A 21077-nucleotide genomic window follows, 5' to 3' on the forward strand; every position below is an offset into this window, starting at 1 on the left:
TGGCTAAATATGTGTGAGCCTGACAAGGTGCGGTTCCTGGCAAGACCGTTTCTGCTCTTTGCGTTCAAGGGCCGGATGTACGTTTGGGAAAAAAATAGATGGGAATGATGGGAATTTGCACAGTTAAGTCTGTCAAGCTACAGTAGAGGTTCATGTTTTTCATAAATGTCTACTTTAGTCGATTGCATGGAAAAGAAGAGTTTGAACACAACAGGAGGGTTACTGAGCAACGGCTCACTTCAGCTCTTCACACACACTGTCAGCGGCGTCACCTGTGTGTATGAGCTTGACGTGTCTCTGCAGGTATCTGTCGATCATGAAGACCTTGTTGCAGCCGGGATGTGGACAGGGTCTCTCCCGCACCTCCTCGTGATGCTCCTTGATGTGTTTCTGCAGTGACACACACACACACACACACGCAGTGAGAGGAGCTCGTGACAGCAGTGGGCATGTGCTTCAGGGGAGCGCACCTTCATGCCGTCGGCTCCTCGGTACACCGCTGTGCAGCCCTGGTGAGGACACTTGTAGATGGTGGGCAGCTCCTCTCTGCAGGGAAACACAGAGTCTAGAGAAGCTCTTCACACACTACAGCCGAGGCCCTGACCGTACTCAACACACTCAGACCACGAGTCTCGCACCAGCACCTGACTCTCGTTTCGCTCATCCCTCCTGCTACTCTTGAGGTCTGATGCTACGTTCACACCGGACGCGAATCGCGCGCCTAGTTTGACGCTTAACCACTTTCGCTCTTGTGTTAATTTGCGCGTCAAGAGCGAAACTGACGCGTGTAAAATAAAAGTTTGAAGCGAAATTTACGCGCGTCAAAACCGAAACCCATTGACGGCCATCTTTGTTTATGTTGATCGAGAGAGTCACCGCACTGTATTTACTCTGGAGAGCAGAACCGCGGCGTGGGGATCATCGTCGCCGTATATTTGTGTCCACCGGACCCTTCTGAGCCGAACCGTTTGGCGAGTTTCACCGTTTGCTCGCTCCAGGAGCTGCGCTGGATGACGGCCGCTGTCTTCCGCCTGTCCCAGTTTGATGACCTGTTGTCCCGCATCGGAGTGAGGATCACCCTCGCCCTCATCCACCTAATCTAGCTGTCATTTATTTTTGTTTTGATAAATAGAGCCGGCCTTCAAAAGTTATTAACCTGTCCTGTGATTAATTTCTCTCTCACGTCCAGACACGAATTTATGCACATGTTGATTGTCTTTACATCATGATACTGTTTCATATAATCTAGATATGGAATAAATAACATTCAATAGAAAATGAACATGTCTCGTATATAGAAATAATTTTTTAAGTGATAAAATATTTGCTTTGTTGTGCATAATCCCACCATGCATTTAGTCATATTAACAAAATAATTTATTGAAGCATCCAGACACTTCACCACGTGAGCAAGCAGCTAGGCTCCTGATTGGTTAACGCGGTGCGAATTCACACCAAAGTTCAGATTTTTCAACTCGGGCGGCAGACGCGAATTCGCGTCAAACGCGTGAATGCACAAATAGCACTAACTAAATCATTCGCGCGTAACGTGTCAGATGCTCAATTCGCGCGAATGAGCCGTATTCGTGTCTTCCGCGGCGCGCTCCACGCCTCATTCACGCCGCAGGAATTTATCACGCACGTAACGCGTCTTTGCATTGACTTAACATTGAAATCATTTGCGCCTGACGAGATATCCGGTGTGAACATACCATGACGCTGTATTGCTAGCACTTCTGTTGTTTATTGACTCACATTTGCAAGTCGCTTGTAAATTTGCTAAAGAAATGACTTGTTTGGTTCATATCAATCGTTTGACTTCTGACTCTTTCGCCTTCAGAACTGCTTCAGGAACTGTTGAACAAAATTATAAACGCAGCACTTTTCTTTTTGCCCTCAGCAGAACTTAAAGATCGAGATGCCGACGAGACAGCCGGATTCCTGCCTTAGGCTGCCCACAGTTACAGGCCACTCTGAAATGTGATCTGAGTTCTGCTCATGAAAAAGAGAAGTGTTGCGTTTATAATTGTGTTCACCAACAGTTCCTGAAGCAGTTCTGAGGGCGAAAGAGTAAAACGATTGACGTGAACCAAACAAGTCAGATTTACGCGTTATAACAAGTCTCCGATTCCTGACCTTTTATTAATTAATATGGAGTTAATCCAGAAGAATCACATCCCTGTTTATTCTGCGGTGCATTAATGTCAAAACCGTTAAGAAGAATCTGTCTACAGAATTCATCGATGGCCCAATCAGAAGCAAGGAGTGTGTGTGATGTCACAGTACCGCTCTGACTTGATGCTGTTCTTCCAGCCGGGCTTCGGCCCAGGTTTCCTCCGGGCTTTGGGCTCCAGCGTCTTGGTCTCTTTCCTCTTTGAAGAACTGATACAGTGGACAGAAGGAGAGACGGTTCACTTCACCGTGAGTAATCTGCTGAGACCAGTTTCAGATTGTGAGATCTCTCGGCTCGATATGAGGAACTTCTCTTCTAAAACAGCAGATGGCGCTAAAGTGGCGGATTGATTTAGCGCTAGTTAGGGTTGGGCATCGTTTTGATTTGAACGATTCTGATTCCGATTCTTCTTTTTGATTTTGGTTCTTTTCGATTCTCGATTCCGATTCTTTGGACCAAATATGGACCAAAACTTGCGTGTTTGGAACCGATGATCAGAATCGAAAACAAATTTTCTAAACGATTCCAATCGTTTTCCAAATGATTCTACTCTAGCGCCATCTGCTGTTTTAGAAGAGAAGTTACTCATCTGCATCTGAGGACATCGAGCCGAGAGATCTCACAATCGTAACACACAGATCTGTCTTTATATGCGCTAGATTTGGTATTTGTTCAAAGGTCACATGCGATTTGTAGGATGGTTTGTATTTATTTGTGAAATATTATCTAGGCTCATTTATTTATATTTGTGAAACTCAATATTGGTTACTCCGCTGCATTTTCACTCAAATTGACCTTAGTTTCTGCAAACTGCTTTCTGTGTGTGTGTGTGTGTGTGTGTGTGAGTCGAGGTTTCCTGTGCAGAGCAGATGGGAGTTTCACCAATGCTGGATTTGTTTAATTTTGGCACAATATTCGCTCCATACATGCTCTGCTGTCGAACACTTCTCCTAAGGCTGGTGTGTGTGTGTGTTTGCTGAGCGCAGGATAACAGCAGAACTCGATCTGAGGAAATATTTACATATCCGATCAGTTTCCATTATAAATAGCATTTGGCCGGAGGAAAAGATGGAGAAATCTGTCTCTGAAATGTATTTGACACTATTTGATTTATTCATTGATAAACAGGGCAACAGGGTCGGGTCATGTGACGCACATCCGCATCTCGTGCCGTTACACATGGATCACGTGGGTGAATATGCTAATGATATGCAGATGAGGATCCGGTAAACGAGGCGTTTCGGGGAGGAGACGTGTGAACACACACACTCTTCCTCTGTCGGGTCCGGCGTACGCCATGTTTGGCTTTCGGCCCGGATCCCACAGATGAGCTGTGTGTGTGTGTGTGTGTGTTACCGTTTGTCAGGGTTCAGATCCGAGCTGTCTTCAGACGAGCCGCTCTTCCTCCTGTCGTCACACTCCTCATCACTCAACATGTTCCTGAACACACACCCCCAAACTTCACTAACACATCTGGGCTGTTGAGGTGCATGTGTGTGTGAGTGTGTGTTTACCTGTCTGAGAGCTCACTGTCCGCATCGCCTCTGTCCTCGATCAGCGGAGCCACAGAAGGGGTCGTCTCCTCACTGCCGTCTGCAACGTCAAACACACACACACACCTTACACACACAATCCAGTGCTTTTACGCATATACATATATCACTAGTGTGTATATCACCGTGTAATAGTGTTGATAGCGGAGGGCAGGAGTGTGTTCTTCGATTGGGAGTGAGACCTGAACACAAGCGTGAGTTTGTGATGGCCAATGGCGAACGCTCGTGTTGATCTGGCCAGTCACGGGTCAGTACTGAATGCCCCATCAATCCCAGTACAGCGTGCCACAGGGCTGGACCGGCCATCGGGCACTTTCCCAGTGGGCCGATACATCTCGTACTTTCATTTTCGTTTTTTGTCTGAACGGCCCATAAACCTCGCACATCGGCGGCCCATTGGTTATTCTCTTGATTGACACTCGGCTGGTCCAATCACATCGTTAAATAGCTCCGAGTGAGCGAGTCAGTGTGTATCTGAGCGATGGAGAAGAAACGCAAGCAGTGTGCAGAGAAATAGAGTGAAAAAGATAAAGTTCAGAGCTCTTCAGGTGTGTGATGAGGATGGTGAAAGGATCAGGGGAGAGATGAAGAGTGCAGAGAACTGTGGGAAGCAGAACTAGGACTGAAGAACCCACTGCCCACTTACGCATTACTTCCACATCTGCATATCTGACGATTACGCATGTTATTAGAATCGCAATGAGACGAGTTTGTAAACCATGTTTTCTGTGTTACGAGAGTGTGTTACGAGAGTGTGTGTTACGAGAGTGTTACGAGAGTGTGTGTTACGAGAGTGTTACGAGAGTGTGTTACGAAAGAGTGTTACGAGAGTGTGTGTTACGAGAGTGTGTGTTACGAGAGTGTGTGTTACGAGAGTGTGTGTTACGAGAGTGTGTTACGAAAGAGTGTTACGAGAGTGTGTGTTACAAGAGTGTGTGTTACGAGAGTGTGTTACGAGAGGGTGTGTTACGAGAGGGTGTTACGAGAGTGTGTGTTACGAGAGTGTTACGAGAGTGTGTTACGAGAGTGTTACGAGAGTGTGTTACGAGTGTGTGTTACGAGGGTGTGTTACAAGAGTGTGTGTTACGAGAGTGTGTTACGAGAGGGTGTGTTACGAGAGGGTGTTACGAGAGTGTGTGTTACGAGAGTGTTACGAGAGTGTGTTACGAGAGTGTTACGAGAGTGTGTTACGAGAGAGTGTTACGAGAGTGTGTGTTACGAGAGTGTTACGAGAGTGTGTGTTACGAGAGTGTGTGTTACGAGAGTGTGTGTTACGAGAGTGTGTTACGAGGGTGTGTTACGAGAGTGTGTGTTACGAGAGTGTTACGAGAGTGTGTTACGAGAGTGTGTTACGAGAGGGTGTGTTACGAGAGTGTTACGAGAGTGTGTTACGAGAGTGTTACGAGAGTGTGTGTTACGAGAGTGTGTTACGAGAGTGTGTGTTACAAGAGTGTGTGTTACGAGAGAGTGTTACGAGAGTGTGTGTTACGAGAGTGTGTGTTACGAGGGTGTGTTACGAGTGTGTGTTACGAGTGTGTGTTACGAGTGTGTGTTACGAGGGTGTGTTACGAGGGTGTGTTATGAGTGTGTGTTACGAGGGTGTGTTACAAGAGTGTGTGTTACGAGAGAGTGTTACGAGAGTGTGTTACGAGAGTGTGTGTTACGAGGGTGTGTTACGAGTGTGTGTTACGAGTGTGTGTTACGAGTGTGTGTTACGAGGGTGTGTTACGAGAGTGTGTTATGAGAGTGTGTTACGAGGGTGTGTTACGAGGGTGTGTTACGAGGGTGTGTTACGAGAGTGTGTGTTACGAGAGAGTGTTACGAGAGTGTGTGTTACGAGAGTGTGTGTTACGAGGGTGTGTTACGAGGGTGTGTTACGAGAGTGTGTTATGAGTGTGTGTTACGAGGGTGTGTTACGAGGGTGTGTTACGAGAGTGTGTTACGAGAGTGTGTTATGAGTGTGTGTTACGAGAGTGTGTTACGAGAGTGTGTTACGAGAGTGTGTTATGAGAGTGTGTTACGAGGGTGTGTTACGAGAGTGTGTTACGAGAGTGTGTTACGAGAGTGTGTTACGAGAGTGTGTTACGAGAGTGTGTTACGAGAGTGTGTCCCACCTGGGTTCCCGCTGGCTTCAGTGGATCCGCTGTTATCTCTCTGCTGCTCATCACTGTGTGCCTGAACTCTGTCCTCACACTGCGTGCCAGCGCTGGACCGGGTGTCCATCTCGTAGCTGTGCCCGTCCACACACACCCACACCAGCTTCAGCGCGCCTCGGCACGGGCCCTCCAGCGCCTCCTGCAGGCCGGGGGGGGAGCGGCAGCCGCTCGCGTGTGTGTGAGCCCACGACACCAGGCTGTGCAGAACACTCCTGTCTGAGGAGATGTGGGAGCCTGGACAACACAAGCAGTGAGACGAGACCACACACACACACACACACACACACACGTCTGCATACTTACGGAACAAAGCCATGTCTTCCTGTGGGGACGTGCGTTCAGTGCTGCTCCTGAAAATGACACAACACACAAACCACAACCATCCAATCAATTCCCCACGGACACAATCAGTGTTAGGGGTGCACGATATTGACAAAAATGTGATATTGCGATATCGATAATGAATATTGCGATATCGATATTAATTTCGATATTTTTAAAAAGTTATTGGAAAACGCATCAAAAAGATTAATAAATAAAACAAGTTTTCTTACAACATAAGATTTATTTCAACTGACAGTCATATTGGACTGGTACAGCATTAATAAATAGGCCTAAATAATATGTCAACAGAACAGGACATGTTAGTTGTGTACACTACACTGTAAAAGATAATAAATAAATAGCAAGTCTACAGAACACACTATGCAACATAAACCCCACTATATGCGTTTTCTTTGACCGAATAGCTATCTGATCGTGAAAAGACCAGGTGTAAATGCCCTGTGAAACGCATTCGTGACGTATTTGAATCTAATCGCTCAAACCACTTCAGGAGGCGGTCTGGGCCGCATTTCAGTTGAAACTGAACAAATGTAAATGCATCTCGTTATTGAATAAACCACATATGTAAAATGTACTCCTTCCAAAAACGCTAAAAATGAGAACGTTACAGGCTTGTCATGTTATGGCCAGATATGACGACGCGCGCGACTGCAACACGCATCACCGCAGATGAGCAGCTGTTGAACATTTCCTTTTCATCAAGCCAACGCGCAAACTATCGCAAATCAAAGTGAAAGTAAGTCGCAGACGCTTTTCACAGTTATCTTCATTAAAAGTAAATAAACGAACTGATCTTATTTTACCTGATGATCATAAAACGCAGCTCATAACTGTTGACGTGACGGTGACGTGCACTCCATTAAATCTGCATATAGCGCGGGAATTGAAGATCGTATTTTGATAAATCACTATCCGATCAGTGAAAACGCATGAAGTTGCCAGGTGGACCGTGGCCTGATGTTTATAGGCTACTTGTGCGCTGGTGTGCGCGACTGCGCGTCGAGCCGGGGCAAGTGTGTGTGTGTGTGGGACTGTGTGGTAGGAGAGCAAGGGAGAAGTGAGAGAGTGACGGCGGTTAGCTTTGGAGCGAGTAGCGACTTTATATTGAGAAAAACAAAGTGTCTCTCCTGTTCTTTCTGACCACTGTGGGAAATCTGTAGCATGAAAAAAGTTAAACCTCTCTTGATTTAATATTGTTTATGGAGAAGGAGAATCAGGAAATGATTCGGGGGGAAATGCAACGGTGCATGTCGGAACAGACGCATCATAAACAAAATATTGCATAAATATCGCGACACTTTCGATATTGATATCGAGCAACGTGATATCGCGATAACGATATTGATTCGATATATCGTGCACCCCTAATCAGTGTCCTCAATCAATTACGGTTATGGGTATGAGTATATTGGTGTGTGTTTGTGTGAGTGTGTGTGTCGGCCGAGGTCACCTGTCTCTGGCGAGGGGCGTCAGGTTGACTCTGTTCCTGAAGTCCAGGAGGATGCTGTGGCACTTGTAGAACTGGGCGTGGCAGCTGTTGCAGATGAACTGGGACAGAGCCGGGTCTCTCTCCATGGGGATCCCCAGCAGCTGCTGGAAGTCTGAGCAGAAGAGCGGATACACACCACACGCCTCGCCCTGGAGCTGCGCAAACGCCTGACGCAGACGCCGCGTCGAGAACTTCCCGTGACACAGGCGACAGAAGCCTGTGCTCATCCTGCCTGTGAGAGAGCAGAGGTCAAAGGTCAGAGCATTATCAGACCGACACAGGCGACAGAGGCCCGTGCTCATCCTGCCTGTGAGAGCAGAGGTCAAAGGTCAGAGCATTATCAGACCGACACAGGCGACAGGAGCCCGTGCTCATCCTGCCTGTGAGAGCAGAGGTCAAAGGTCAGAGAATTATCAGAATGACACAGGCGACAGGAGCCCGTGGTCATCCTGCATGTGAGAGCAGAGGTCAAAGGTCAGAGCATTATCAGACCGACACAGGCGACAGGAGCACGTGGTCATCCTGCATGTGAGAGCAGAGGTCAAAGGTCAGAGCATTATCAGAACGACAGAGGCCCGTGCTCATGCTGCCTGTGAGAGAGCAGAGGTCAAAGGTCAGAGCATTATCAGACCAACACAGGCCCATGCTTGTGAGAGCAGAGGTCAAAGGTCAGAGCATTATCAGACCGACACAGACCCATGCTCATTCTGCCTGTGAGAGAGCATAGGTCAAAGGTCAGAGCATTATCAGACCGACACAGGCGACAGGAGCCCGTGGTCATCCTGCATGTGAGAGCAGAGGTCAAAGGTCAGAGCATTATCTGAACGACAGAGGCCCGTGCTCATGCTGCCTGTGAGAGAGCAGAGGTCAAAGGTCAGAGCATTATCAGACCAACACAGGCCCATGGTTGTGAGAGCAGAGGTCAAAGGTCAGAGCATTATCAGACCGACACAGACCCATGCTCCTTCTGCCTGTGAGAGAGCATAGGTCAAAGGTCAGAGCATTATCAGAACGACACAGGTCCATGCTCATCCTGCCTGTAAGAGCAGAGGTCAAAGGTCAGCGCATTATCAGACCTACACAGGCAACAGAAGCCCGTGCTCATCCTGCCTGTAAGTGCAAAGGTCAAAGGTCAGAGCATTATCCTGCCTGTGAGAGGTTAAAGGTCAGACCATTATCAGACCGACACAGGCCCGTGCTCATCCTGCCTGTGAGAGAGCAGAGGTCAAAGGTCAGAGCATTATCAGACCAACACAGGCGACAGAAGCCCGTGCTCATCCTGCTGTGAGTGCCATGGTCAAAGCATTATCAGACTGACACAGGCCCATGCTCATCCTGCCTGTGAGAGGTTAAAGGTCAAATCATTATCAGACCGACACAGGCCCATGCTCATCCTGCCTGTGAGAGGTTAAAGGTCAAATCATTATCAGACCGACACAGGCCCATGCTCATCCTGCCTGTGAGAGGTTAAAGGTCAGACTCTCAGTTAAATGAAACCATTCTCGTTGGAGGTTAAATGTAAACTTAAAAATGAACTGCAACAAATTAAGTAAAATTAAAAATGTTTCCAGGTGGAGAATATACCCTTAAACAAACAACAGACATGCGTCAGAGAATAATGTTCTTTACCTGTTCATTTTTTATATATTTGAATAAAAGTCAAGTTTTTATGAAAACTACCTTATGTGCATTTAAATGTTTGTATCAACTTTATTTGACTGTTTAATTATATCAGAAATATTAGCAGTTGACCATCAGCCATTTATTGACTGAATTTAGACTGAACATTTGCACTACTGATAAATGCCCTTTCTTTGATACTTTACAATTAGAAAATTAAATTAATAAATGAAAACCTTAAAATAAACAAAAGATATGATATGAATAAAACACTGAAAAAATAAAAAATAGTACCATTGAGTTAATCAACTATCAGATTCATCTTTTTGTAAAAAATCCTTAGATGAATGGACTAATCGACTGATAGAGTTATGAGCAGCCCTGGGTTGCCTGCCAGGTCCAAGGTTAAAGGTTATATCTATCATGTTGCATAAATTGTATTTGGCTAAAATGATTGTTTTTAAATATTTTACATTAATTCAACCAATAATAAAACTGCTAGATGACGCTTTCTGAGAGGGAAATGGCCAGTTTATGATTGCTAGGCTGCTGTTTCTATGAGCAGCTGTAATGTGTGTGTTCTTCATGGGAATGGGTTCTGGTGTTCGCTTTGGGTCATTAGCAGGCTTTGACTGGGTTTACACAGACCTGGCAACCCTGAGAATACGAGGCATGCTAACATGTAAACCGCAGCTCCTGAAACCTGTCAGAATGGATGGATAAATGAGCAGTCATCATCCTCTCACCCGCGTCATCTTCATCAGTCTTCGCGCGTTTACTCGCTCTGCTCCTCCTCTTCTTCATCATCTTCACTTATCAATACTTCATCGATATCTGATCTGATTATGAGTCACACACGTCAATCATCTCATCAGCGGTTCACCGCGCGCGCTCTGCAAGCGGAACTTATGTACAATCTTCCCCAATAAATATCATTTATAAACGGATACATATGATATGATCAAATCTTTCATGAAAACACGACGGTGCAAGACACGACCGGAAGCGCTCTGCTGTCTGTCAACAGGAGTAGCGGATGTGACGTCACTTAGTCGACGGTCGGGTGTTTTCTTTTACTATTATTTATATTTCTGTATATGTTTTATAACTACACGTTGAAATTTTTGAATTGTTTTCTTAATACTTATTGTTGTGTGTTCTAAATTAGTTGTTTCACACTGTTTTTATATTTCTACTCAACAACTATTTAAATTTGTGAATTTAGCAACATAATAATAATAATACAGTGGTCTTTTCTTTTATTTGAGGGAATATTTGTCCTTACATTGAGAGTACTTTACGTTGACTCAAGCATTTGGGCATTTCCCCACACCCACGGGAAGTGCGTGTAGTCTCGCGAGACTTGGAAGCGCAGCTGAGACGAGAGAGATTCCGCTGAGAGCTGCTTACTCGAGCGTGTGACGCTTCTCTAGCGAGATGCGAAGAATTCAATCTCAGTTATCAGCACGAATCATTAGTAAACGTGTCTAAATCTCCGACAGGATCAGTAATGGAGGTCAACTCGAGCGGCGCGTCTCCTAAAGAGGAGGGCGAGCTGGAGGACGGAGAAATCTTCGACGACGAGCCGCAGAGGCAGAACTCGAGGCCTCCGCGACGCGCCCGGCCCAACCGGCCCGCGATGAACAAGAGAGCGCGTTTACCGGGACCGGGGCTCAACAACAACGCCCCGCTGCCGCTGAGAGCCCCTCACCCGCCCTTCCCCTTCGACGCGACGCCGCGGTCCGGCTTCTGGGAGCGCAGTCACGGCGCGTTGGGCCGCTTCAGGTGCCGCGACTGGACCCGCGACTGGACGGAGAACCGCGGCTGTAGGATCGAGTCTCCCGGGCGGAAGCGTATCCTTACACCAGCCGCTACACTCGAGCAGGAACTCTGTGTGGGGAATATCACGGTATAACCGCGAAATAACGTTTCTAGTTAGTTAACTTACGCTTTATTTTGAAGGTGTCGTTGTATTGAGTAATATTAAGCAACACATGTAACTCACCATATGGTTGGGGTAGGATTTGTTTGAGGGTTAAATTATTATTACTGTACATTTAACACATGTAACAAGGACACTGTAAAATAAAGTGTTCCAAAATAGTATAATGTGATACCAGATATAATGTGGTACCATAATGTGCTGTCATGATATGACAACTTACCATAATAATGTGCTGTCATGATATGACTGCTGAATTTACACTGTTATAGTCCCGTTCCATCAATGTCTCTCCGATCTTGTGCTTTAAGTCCGGACAGTCGATTCTGCTACTGTGACTTTAAGACTTCGGTGTGGTGTTTTGTGATTGGTTACCTGCTTTGCACGTGACTGTGATCGTATGTTTACGATAGTGCTGCGCAATTAATCGGATTTGTAATCGCGATTACTATTATGAATGCAACCACAATTATGTAATCGTTTAAGGTGAAATTACCAAAAGAACTGAACTTCTTCTGTGTTCAAGATGTTTGGTTTTCTTTCTAAAGCTTATCTTAATGGTTTCCCCCTATTGTTTTAGTTTTAGTGTGACATTATAACATCATGTATACATTTACTTTTTTTATGTATAGAGCTGGTAAGTCCCGCCCCTTCCGCTCAAAGTAGGACCTCTAGGTTGAAAAATCGTCAATGCAAGTGAATGAGAGAAAATAATTATTTTCTAATCCCGTTTGAATTTTGCAATGAATGTGGACATATGTTGTCTGTGAATTTTTTATATAATTTTTCGTGTAAAGAATGCTACAATTTAGCGAGCAGAATTTTCATCCGGTTAGACTTTGTGTGAGAGCACTTTGTGGACTACAAGTCTTCCTGCTTTCGACGCGTTTGATATACGTCACCACGACTAGCACACGGATCCCGCTAAACAAACCTCTGTTTGAATGGTGACATTTGGGTACAAAACACACAGGCATCTCCATCTAATTCCTTGGATCATCGCACCGTGATTTGTGGAGGGAAAATGTGTTATGCGGTGATGTCACATATGCGACGTGTAGTCTTTCTCGTTATGTCTATTCCACAACTGCTAGCCAAAGAACCATACAATAAACTGTCAAACTCGTTACATTAGAAATTATATAAAACAAAAATTCACAGACAACATATGTTCACATTCATGGCACAATTCAAACGGGATCAGAAATTAATTATTTTCTCTCATTCACTTGCATTGACGCTTTTTCAACCTAGAGGTCCACTTGGAGTTTTACGGATGGGCGGGACTTACCATCTTCATACATTTGTTGTTGTTTTTTTTTTTGTTTTTTTTAATAATATACATATGAAGAGTTCAGATGCAAAAGCCTCTAAGTGTCATTTGAAATTTTCTTCTAGAATGATCCTTTTTATCAAGCTTGTATATTTAAGTTCAGTAATTTCACTTAAATGACAATTAATAGGTAATCTTCATTGTCATTTAAGTGAAATTACTGAACTTAAATATACAAGCTTGATAAAAAGGATCATTCTAGAAGAAAATGTCAATTAGAGGCTATATATATATATATATTTCAAAATTTGAGGCTAAATGAGATCCAGTGAGTGTGTGTTGCGGATGTCCAGTGTGTGTGCGCTGCTCCTTGACGCTGCCTCAGAGAAGCCGGCGGGCAGGAGTCAGGCCAGGAGGGCCGGGAACAGCTTCCCGAAAGCCCCGGCCGTGGACGAGAGCTTCGAGGTGCTGCTCCTGAAGTACAAGCAGATCCAGCTGGAGCTCGAGGTGATCCGCAAGGAGGAGCGCATGGCCCTGAAGGAGGAGCCGGAGCCAGAGCCCGCCGCGGCCCCGCCGGAGGAGACGAGGGCGCAGGAGGAGAAGAGAGCGTTCCAGGCCTTCAACCTCAAGCCTCTCAGGCAGAAGCTGCTGACGCCGGCCGAGAGAGACGCGCTCAACACCGGCAGACCCGAGAGAGACGCTCTGAACACAGAAAGAGACGCGCTGACCACCAGCAGACCCGAGAGAGACGCGCTCAACAGAGCCGAGCCGAGGCCCGACGGCGACCAGCAGAAGGACGTACAGGATCACGGTATCAGCAATCGGTTCCCACACACTCCTGTGCTGTACAGAGCGCATTAGGCCACGCCCACTTCCACCGGCGTCTGCATCGAGTCGGGATTGTGGGAAGCGTCCTCCTCATTCATGACTTATAACAAAACCCTGTCCAGAAGCTGCTGTGTGGCGGGTGTACACACATCCAGATGTCCGTTTCTCTGAGCTGTCCTGTCAGCGCTAGCGGTGCTGTACAGCTTTAGACGAGGGGGCGCTTCACACAACACACACTCAGTGCAGACGCTGGACTGTTCCCCAGTGGGCGTGGCCTTCAGATTATCACGTGTGCCGCTCTGTCTCTATTATTATTATTATCATCATTATATTGAGGTATCTAACCAGTGGCATCTTTTGTTGTGTGTTCTCCCAGCTGTGAAGGAAGAGGAGTGTGAACCAGACCTCAACATCTCACCAGTGTCTGACGAGAGTCCAGGCGGCCCAGCCAAGGTACACACACACACACACACACACACACATGTTAAACACTGACCTCACACACAGGAACGCCACAAACAGCAGAATAGAGATGCTGTCAGTCTAATGCTACAAATAAACTGAATATTAAACACTATTCACATCTGTAAATCTGTTGTGCTCAAACTAACAAGTGTAACATTGACCGGTTAGTAATACTTTAGTTTAGGGTCCAATTCTCACTATTAACTAGTTGCCTATTACTAGGATATTGGCTGTTTATTAGTAGTTATAAAGCACCTACTAATGCTTCCTAAGGAGTTTGTTGATGAAGTGTCTTGTTTGGCTGTGGTGTTGAAATGTATTGGACAGGGAAAGGGGAAGTGTGTTAACTTCTGCACACAGGGCCTGATCATGGTGACACGTCAGCTGTGTGTGTGTGTTGTAGGAGGCCGATCACATGATGTCTACTGTGAGCCGTTTTATAGACCAAACCGTTCGAGCACTGATGCCTCGTGGCACACAAACACTCATATAGAAGATTGTGTGCAGACACACATCAGGAGCGCAGAAACTCATTTCTCAAAGTAGCTTAGAAACTCGACACGTTAGTCTTTTCCTGTTCCCCCTTTTCAGAATTTTTAACGTCTACAATTCACACCAACATTTTTCAACATGAAGCGAAGACATTGAAGATAGGGGTGGGCGATATGGAAAAAATATCGTATCACGATTTTTTTCGGAAAATCACGATCACAATTTTTTATCACGATTCTTTTTCAAGTTGGTTTTAATATTTTGCAAGTGGCTGTAATGAAAAAAATAAAAAAAAAATAAGACAAGATAAACATTACACAAATTAATATTCATATTAAATAAATAGTGCTTTATTTTTTCAGATGCAGTAGGTGTATTTAGCAGTAGCATTGAAGTAATTAAATGAACAAATATGAAATTAAAACACTACATAGACTTGATTTTTATTAAAGCTATATTAAAGTTCTCAGTCAGTGAGTGATTTTCTCCTTGTGTTTTTTTGTTTTATTAACACTAAAGGGATAGTTCCCTCAAAAATGAAAATTGTCTTAATTTACTCTCTCAAGATGTTTTAAACCCGAATAAGTTTCTTTCTTCTGTTGAAAATAAAAGTTATTTTGAATAATGTGGGTAACCGAACAGTTGCTGGTCCCCTTATAGTTTTTTTTTATAGGTTCTCTCCTGGAAGTTAATGGGGACCAGCAACTGTTTGGTTACCCACATTAAAAAAAAAAAAGTCTTTTGTGTTCAGCACAAGAAAGAAATTAATACAGGTTTGGAACAACATTAGAGTGAGTAAATAATGACGGATTTTTTTTTTTTTTTTTTTGTGAATTATCCCTTTAAGGACAAGCGGCAGTACTATTTATTCCTGTCGCTTTTAGACCAGCAGGCAACGCGTTTAATACAGACGCATATTACACCAGATATTCTCTCAAATGTTTGCTTTCACTTTAGACATAGCCTGTTTATGTAAACATTGTGTGTATTTAACAGTATTAGCATAATAAGACTCGAGAGATAACTTAGTCCAGTATTCAGGCGCTGTTTGACAGGCTTCTAGTGCCTGTGATTGTCGTGGGTATATGCGGTCAGGAAAGTGCACGTTAGAACAGCACATCAGCGCGTGAATTAAATTTTTAACCGGCAAGGCTTATGCAAATAATGAACTTTTGTGAATTGCAGTGTCCCGTACCTATTCATTAACGTGTGATCATGTGTAGGCTACGTCGCGTTGTACAGTTGAGACGGAGGCGCCAGAACTGAACTGATAGAATGCAATGTAACACGATACTACGATATTTCTTCAAAAGCAGATCGTGGAGACATTTTAATCGTCCACGATTAAAAATCGTCATATCGCACACCCCTAATTGAAGATGTTAAATTGGGAACAGATATTGGATATCTTGTCCGTCATCATTGCAACACCGTTCAAGATATCCAATATCTGGTGTGAATAGTTGCAGTTAAAAGTTCAGAGCCTGTCTTTTCATAAACCCCACATTCAAACCAGAATTTCCTGTTGGTCAGAGCTAATGACTGTAAACGAGAAAGTTGTCCGGCTCAATGAGAGCGTTATACGTACTGAGTAACCCAACACACTAATGTCAGACGGTGGCGCTGCTGAGCTCTCCACGCGTTTCTATGGCTCTGCTAGTGTCTGCCGGCCGACGACCGGAGTGTGTGTCCAGATTCTTGTCATCGGAAGCACTCTAATCGAAGAGACTGAACATTACTATAGGAGATGCCCATTTACTAAACTAATATGATTCATATTCTTATGGTAATTCTAAGCCGTAAGTACAAATGTGATTAAAAGTACAGGTTTCAATATCAGCGTTGTACTCGTTTGGGGGGAAATGACAAGTCGAGTCATCTTCATTCGAAACAGCTTTACAGTGATAATAGGAGATTACAGTAACAGAGATTGTTTGGCTTTACAGCAGCCCTAGAATAAAGTTATTGTCCAGATAAAGTTTTAATTGATTCACTTCTGTTGTAAATAGGGTTGAGTATCGAGAATCGAGTATCGATTGGAACCGGGACTAACTGTTAGTTTTTCCCGGAATCGTTCAAAAGTTAAAATTTCGATTCCTAGTTTCGATATTCACAGTCCGCCGAGCGGAAGAAGAAACCGCTGAACAACACCAACGAAGAAGCGTCTACCGGAAGTGTTGGCATAACCACGCGAGTTATGCCAACGTTTATGTGCAGATAGCTTACGTCGGCGGTCCAAAGTGTGGCTTCACTTTTCTAAAAATAACGAAATCTCTGCAAAATGCAAAATTTGTGACAAAAGGATTATTTCCTTCAGAAAGACCGTTGGTTAGCAAGGTTAGCTAAACCCTGCCTTTTAAAAGAATCGGAATCAAGAATCGTTAGGAACCGGAATCGAAACAAGGAATCAGAATCAGAATCGTTCAAATTCAAACGATACCCAACCCTAGTTGTAAAGATCATTAGTTATTAACTTAGGGGCCTCTGATATGACACCGCTCTAACAGAAAACTCTCAACGCGCCCGCACAAAAGCAGTGCCTGGTGAAAGGTGCAAGCTTGAATAAACATTTTTAAAAGTGCCCTTTGATGATGGATGGATGTACTTTTATGATGGACAGATGACGGAGGAGGACGAGCTGTCGGAGATGCAGCTGAGACTCCTGGCTCTACAGTCCGCCAGCAGGAAGTGGCAGCAGAAGGAGACGCAGGTGTTGAAGGAGAGCAAGGACAAGATCTCCCGAGCCGTCAGAGCGCCGCAGGACAAGAGCGAGAGCGACCGGAGCAAGCCGAGCAGAGGGAACGCCCTGAGCCGACCGCAGGAGGGAGTGAGAGCCGCCAGAGCCACGCCGGACAAGAGCCGAGTGAAGAAACCAGCTCACCTGAGTAAGACTCGCTCACACTGAACCATCACATCAGTCAGATCGCACGGCTTCAGCCTCATCTGTGTGTGTGTGTGTGTAGCCAAGCAGGCGTGGAGGAAGCAGCAGCTGCGCACCTGGAAGCACCAGCAGGAGCAGCAGAGACACCAGCAGGAGGAGGAGGAGGAGCGGAGGAAGAGGGAGGACGAGATACGCAAGATCCGAGACCTGTCCAACCAGGACGAGCAGTACAACCGCTTCATGAAGCTGGTGGGCTCCAGGCATCACGCGCGCAGCAAGGTCAGTCACATGACCAGTCACATGACCACTCCAGCACACAGCTGTCTGACGTCATGTGACCTGTGCTCTCTCCCAGTCCTCAGACGGCGAGCCGAGGAAACTGGCCAAGCAGAGCCTGGACTCCTCCGGGAACCTCTACCAGTACGACAACTATGACGAGGTGGCGATGGACACGGACAGTGAGCCCAGCTCCCCAGGTACTGACGAACACAGGTGCTCCACTGACCTTTAACCCACTGACCGTGACCCTCGGCACTGACCATGACCCTCGGCACTGACCCTGAACTCACTGACCGTGACCCTCAGCACTGACCCTGTACTCACTGACCATGACCCTCGGCACTGACTGTGACCCTCGGCACTGACCCTGAACTCACTGACCGTGACCCTCGGCACTGACCCTGTACTCACTGACCGTGACCCTCGGCACTGACCCTGAACTCACTGACCGTGACCCTCGGCACTGACCCTGTACTCACTGATCCTGTACTCACTGACCATGACCCTCGGCACTGACTGTGACCCTCGGCACTGACCCTGAACTCACTGACCGTGACCCTCAGCACTGACCCTGAACTCACTGACCCTGTACTCACTGACCATGACCCTCGGCACTGACTGTGACCCTCGGCACTGACTGTGACCCTCGGCACTGACTGTGACCCTCGGCACTGTCCCTGAACTCACTGACCGTGACCCTCGGCACTGACCCTGTACTCACTGACCGTGACCCTCGGCACTGACCCTGAACTCACTGACCGTGACCGACCCTCGGCACTGACCCTGAACTCACTGACCGTGACCCTCAGCACTGACCCTGAACTCACTGACCGTGATCCTCGGCACTGACCCTGAACTCACTGACCGTGACCCTCGGCACTGACCCTGAACTCACTGACCGTGACCTTCGGCACTGACCCTGAACTCACTGACCGTGACCTTCGGCACTGACCCTGAACTCACTGACCGTGACCTTCGGCACTGACCCTGAACTCACTGACCGTGACCTTCGGCACTGACCCTGAACTCACTGACCGTGACCCTCGGCACTGACCCTGAACTCACTGACCGTAACTGCTAGTGTTCATGTTGTTTTCAGCTTCGTCGCCGTTGCGTGATGATGCGTTTCCTGTGTTTCCTCTGGAGTCCACACCTCACAGACAGGTACGCTCAGCCCTCACACACTCCCTTATAAACACACAGTACTCCACACAGAGAGAGCCCAACAGTGAAAGCTCTGCCATCACGCACATGAAAATTGAATTGTTTAATGCGGACTCGAGGCGCTGTGACGCGTGAGGCTTCAGACGCATCATTCTGCGCTCGGGATGGGCATAAGCGTTGTGTGCCGCACTGAGCCTTTCATATCATAATGCAGTGATGCAATGACAGATTATTAATAGCCTTTCTTGATAAGTTATTTTAGATATAGCCAAGGCTACTATAAAATTGAGAGACATGTTTTAAATGTATAGCACAGCTGTTTAATGAGCAGTCCCTCCAGGATTTCACGAATTTTTTTTGTGATTTTTGCGATCAAAATGACTGATTTTGTGGTGGTAATTTCCAAAAATTTGTGAAATTTGCGATTTATATATAACATTTACCATAATAGTATTCAGTCCTTCCAGAAAAACGCAGAGTTTTTTTGTGATTGTTGTGGGCAAAAAATTTATTGATTATGCGGCCCGTTTTCTTTAAAAATGCGATGGAATATGCGGGATATTTATGCAATTTTATGCGATGAAATTGCAGGAATTTGCAAAAATTGAGGGAACTTGCAAAAATTGCGGTTTGATGAAAAAGAGAAAAAAAAGTGATTCCCCCAACACCCTGTTCTCACTAGGCTAATGTAAAGAGTCATTTCTTATTACTTCCTTTGATAAGCAAGCATACTACATCATAGAAAGTGCTGGGAATATTTCATTTCTCATCTTGTTTTATTTCAGACTGTAACGAGTGTAAATAAGGTGTGGCCCCTTTAAGAGCTCTCTGCAGTGTTATATGTGCGCCTCGAACGCCCCATGTGTGCGGGTAATTTCTGTTTGATGCTACTTCTTTTATCTTATGTTGTTTATTAAGTAACGATGTGACGGTAGAACGTGTGACAGACAGTTATACAAGTTCGATTTGTGAGATGTCAATCGTGAGTCTGTCCGGCGTCGCGTAATTGCGTCACTTCATAACGTCCCCATGGAAACAGAGGGAAATGGCTGCTCTTGTGTGAAGCAAACGCAACATTTTTCAACTTTCTGCTAAGATACATGTGACTTTTTTTGGAACAAAAATGCGAGGATTATGAAATTATGCAAACCCCGCATATTTTGCACGGAAATCGGCAATTTATGCGGCGAAAGTGCGGCGTATTTGAAAAAATGCGCCCCCCGCATAAATATGCGGACTTTGGCTGATTTTGCATTGAATTCAGCGATCGCATAATCGCGTTTTTCTGGAGGGACTGAATGAGGCAGCAACACATTTAATGACTTAAATATTCATTTCTTTCTCACATTACACTATATAATGGCTTCAGCACACTTATAATAGAGTGCACGAAAACTTTATGGTGCTTTAGAATGTTTTTGTGGGGCTTAACAATAACACAGAAGAGTATACGCACAAAATGTGATTTGGATCGGCCTCGTCTGACCAGTACCCGATCTGGCAAAGATGGCCGTATCGGAGCCATATCTTCCGGATGATGAACGATAAAAACACCCACTCTGAATCCAGCTCCAGCATTTTAAGTGGCAGCTATAATAAACGGAGCCACATCATGATAAATCTCTTGTGCTCTTGTCCCCGTTGTCATGTGCTCAGGGTGTGTGTGTGCATCAGATGGAGCTCGTCTGCCCGGCTCCTCCTCTTCCTCCACTGCCGCCCCCTGATGAAGATGAGCCGCCACCCAAACCTCCTTTCGCTGACGAGGAGGAAGAGGAGGAGATGCTGCTGCGGGAGGAGCTGCTCAAAGCCCTGGCCAGCAAACGGGCCCGCCCAGAGGTGTGTGTGTGTGTGTGTGTGTTTAGCGCTTTTAACAATAGTCAAGTCACCTTCAGTGTGTGTGTGTGTGATGATCTGTTGTGTCCCTCAGGAGTCCAGCACCAGCGGGCCGCCTTCTCCTGCACTCAGAGCTGTGGTTCAGCCCAGGAACAACCTCTCCTCGGTCAGCCTGAACACCGTGACCTCACACGCACGAGCGCTCCGGTTCATCCGGGCACACCCCGTGCCCAAAGCCCCGTTCCTGGTGAGTGTGATGAGACGCAGAGAGAGTGCTTGATCAAGGCGTTCCCATGTGACTGTGTGTGTTTGTGTGTTCCAGCTGCCCCGACACAAGGCCGTGGTGGTGCGCCTGAACGCGTCTGATGACAGCGACTCTGAGGGCGAGAGCGAAAGCCCCGCTCAGACCGTGTTCGGGGGCCTGGAGTCCATGATTAAAGAGGCTCGCAGAAGCGTAGAGGTGTGTGTGTGTGACGACTTCCTTCCCTCTGCTCAGTATTACCCAAAACTCTTGTTTTTTGGACTTTTGTTGCATTTGAACCCCTTGAATACTTGAAAACCACGAATAACAAATCTTTCCCTGG

General features: G+C 46.0%; 2 protein-coding genes across 2 annotated transcripts in view; one reads left to right on the forward strand and one right to left on the reverse strand.

The window, feature by feature from the left end:
* The window catches only part of znf276 (zinc finger protein 276), a 13193-nt gene extending 2814 nt beyond the window's left edge, over positions 1-10379 (reverse strand). Inside the window, exons 1-9 of the mRNA XM_039670251.2 lie at positions 10083-10379; positions 7678-7948; positions 6186-6232; positions 5841-6116; positions 3688-3766; positions 3530-3613; positions 2287-2382; positions 471-546; positions 273-390 (exon numbers count right to left, since the gene is read on the reverse strand). Of these exons, the coding sequence (XP_039526185.2) occupies positions 273-390; positions 471-546; positions 2287-2382; positions 3530-3613; positions 3688-3766; positions 5841-6116; positions 6186-6232; positions 7678-7948; positions 10083-10143 (1108 nt within the window). The 5' untranslated portion in view covers positions 10144-10379. The remainder of the gene's footprint in view (positions 1-272; positions 391-470; positions 547-2286; positions 2383-3529; positions 3614-3687; positions 3767-5840; positions 6117-6185; positions 6233-7677; positions 7949-10082) is intronic.
* A 308-nt stretch (positions 10380-10687) lies between these two features.
* The window catches only part of zfc3h1 (zinc finger C3H1-type containing), a 41615-nt gene continuing 31225 nt past the window's right edge, over positions 10688-21077 (forward strand). The window contains exons 1-10 of the mRNA XM_039670245.2: positions 10688-11189; positions 12937-13362; positions 13756-13832; positions 16957-17221; positions 17300-17496; positions 17573-17693; positions 18596-18660; positions 20317-20496; positions 20588-20740; positions 20816-20953. Of these exons, the coding sequence (XP_039526179.2) occupies positions 10847-11189; positions 12937-13362; positions 13756-13832; positions 16957-17221; positions 17300-17496; positions 17573-17693; positions 18596-18660; positions 20317-20496; positions 20588-20740; positions 20816-20953 (1965 nt within the window). The 5' untranslated portion in view covers positions 10688-10846. The remainder of the gene's footprint in view (positions 11190-12936; positions 13363-13755; positions 13833-16956; positions 17222-17299; positions 17497-17572; positions 17694-18595; positions 18661-20316; positions 20497-20587; positions 20741-20815; positions 20954-21077) is intronic.

This window comes from Pimephales promelas, chromosome 25 (assembly GCF_988280905.1).
Source record: "Pimephales promelas chromosome 25, fPimPro1.hap1.1, whole genome shotgun sequence".
In the NCBI taxonomy this organism is placed as follows: domain Eukaryota; kingdom Metazoa; phylum Chordata; class Actinopteri; order Cypriniformes; family Leuciscidae; genus Pimephales; species Pimephales promelas.